This window comes from Lipotes vexillifer, unplaced genomic scaffold (genome assembly GCF_000442215.2).
Source record: "Lipotes vexillifer unplaced genomic scaffold, Lipotes_vexillifer_v1.1 scaffold527, whole genome shotgun sequence".
Lineage (NCBI taxonomy): Eukaryota > Metazoa > Chordata > Mammalia > Artiodactyla > Lipotidae > Lipotes > Lipotes vexillifer.
This window is the reverse complement of record NW_006793902.1, coordinates 128,985-131,183: the sequence shown is the minus strand read 5'-3', so window position 1 is coordinate 131,183 and position 2,199 is coordinate 128,985. Positions and strand designations below refer to the sequence as shown.

The 2,199-nt window shown below is 39.4% G+C and overlaps 1 protein-coding gene across 1 annotated transcript in view; it reads right to left on the bottom strand.

Annotated features, from left to right (window-relative positions):
* Positions 1-1,445: 1,445 nt before the first annotated feature.
* Positions 1,446-2,199, bottom strand: part of IFTAP (intraflagellar transport associated protein) — a 59,532-nt gene continuing 58,778 nt past the window's right edge. The window contains exon 7 of the mRNA XM_007466848.1: positions 1,446-1,690. Coding sequence (XP_007466910.1) covers positions 1,532-1,690 — 159 coding nt within the window. The 3' untranslated portion in view covers positions 1,446-1,531. The remainder of the gene's footprint in view (positions 1,691-2,199) is intronic.

Genomic DNA, 2,199 nt, shown 5'->3' with positions numbered 1-2,199 from the left:
TTTCGTGGAAGACAATTTTTCCACAGACTAGGATGGGAGGGGATGGTTTGGGGATGATTCAAGCACATTACATTTATTGTGCACTTTATTTCTGCTATTATTACATTGTAATATATAAGGAAATAATTATACAACTCACCATAATGCAGAATCAGTGGGAGCCCTGAGCTCGTTTTCACTTGCCACTCACTGATAGGGTTTTGATATGAGTCTGCAAGCAATTGATTTATTATGGTCTCTGTGCAGTCAAACCTCTCTGCTAATGATAATCTGTATTTGCAGCTGCTCCCCAGTGCTGGCATCACCGCCTCAGCTCCACCCCAGATCATCAGGCATTAGATTCTCATAAGGAGCTCACAACCTAGACCCCTCGCGTGTGCAGTTCACAGTAGGGTTCGCGCTACTATGAGAATCTAATGCCGCCGCTGATCTGAGGAGGCAGAGCTCAGGCGATAATGCAAGCGATGGGGAGCGGCTGTAAATACAGATGAAGCTTTGCTTGCTCACCTGCCCACTGCTCACTTCCTGCTGTGCGGCCCGGATCCTAACAGGCCACAGATGGATACTGGTCCATGGCCCAGGGGTTGGGGACCCCTGATATATAGAATGGATAAGCAAGGTCCTACTATATAGCACAGGGAACTATATTCAATATCCTATAATAAACCATAATGGAAAAGAAAAAACAGAAATAAAATATATACAAAGAAAAAAAAGACTAAGTACATTTGATTTGTTACTGATTCCTTCAATGATAAAAATTACTTCATACATACTATTCCCCCTTCGTCTGTGCCTTCACCACTTTTTCTCCTCCCTTTAAAGCATTCGTGGGTATTTTACACAATTAGCACTTCCTAATAGTTTTTACATCCTCTAGTTGTCTTCTCTATCCATGCCTTGCCTTCTCAAATGATACTGTAAACTTCTGGATATAGAGATCATTCCTTGTACTTTGTAACTTTCCTCACACATGGCTGAACAGCAATAACAAAGTGCAAGAATTTAATATATGACATATAATCAATTCTCAGACGCTTTCTTTTTCAGTAAAGTCTTTTCCCAATCAATCCTAGAAGCCCAACCTCTCAGCACTCACATTCATACCACTATCTCTGGATAGCTGAGACCAGTGACTTATCACATAGTCAGTTCTTTGTGTTTTGCATGTTCAATTGCCCTTCCTCCCCAAGGAGGCGGGATGAAATTTCCAGTCTTTGTTACAATACCCCACATTACCTAGTTTCCACGCTCTCATCAGATGGACCCTTCTGTAGGCACTGCTTCCTGTCCCCATTTGCTATCTCCATCTCCCCCTACCAGCCATGGATGCAGCCATGTGACAGAAGAGAACTCTGTAAGGGTAGAGGGCTCTTTGGTCTTTATAGTCTCATCTCCCTACTGACAAATAACTCTGATAAATCAACGCACACACAAATTTCCACAAAGGGATTATAGTAGGTATATATTTTATTCTAATGTTGCTCGAATAAGAACAAAATAAAAATAAACATGAAGATGTCTTGGTGGATCAGTCCCGGGGTTTCTCTAAGTCTGTGCTCTTTCTCTTTTGCTTGCATAGGTCTTTGATGGCATCTATCTCTGCAGGAGTGAACTTGGGGGTTAGCATCACAGCGTCATAATCAAATTCTTCATCAAGTGAGAAGGGCCGAACTTCACCTCCAACTATCTATAAAAGGTAACAAAGGAGGAAAATAACATATAATCATTGTAAATGAAGATAAAGTTGAAAACATAAACTTTCTATTAATATTTAATTAAACTTTTTTTAGAGTTCAGCACTCTGAGCTGATTAAGCTGTTTTTAAGTAAAGGAATAAATTCAATTATTCAATCTGACCTAATTTAAGCCTCTTAATATGCCCCATTTGTACCATCCTGCATCGGAATGAATATCATTAACTAATTCCGCCCACGGCAAGAAGAATCAGAAAGTCTCTCTTGCACACATTCATTACATTTTTACCATTTGTAGTGTTAGGGCTACAGGCATATGGAAAAACTAAGAGTTATATTCAAATGTGAGAAAATATACCTTAAGATTTTGGTCAAGCTTAAGGACACTTTTACCATTTACTAAAAAAGACCTGTAGCAATAAAACATCATTTTCAAAGATAAAAATACTCTCTGCTTAATATACTTACTTCTACAGATAATACTTGGGCCAATAGCAGCAGG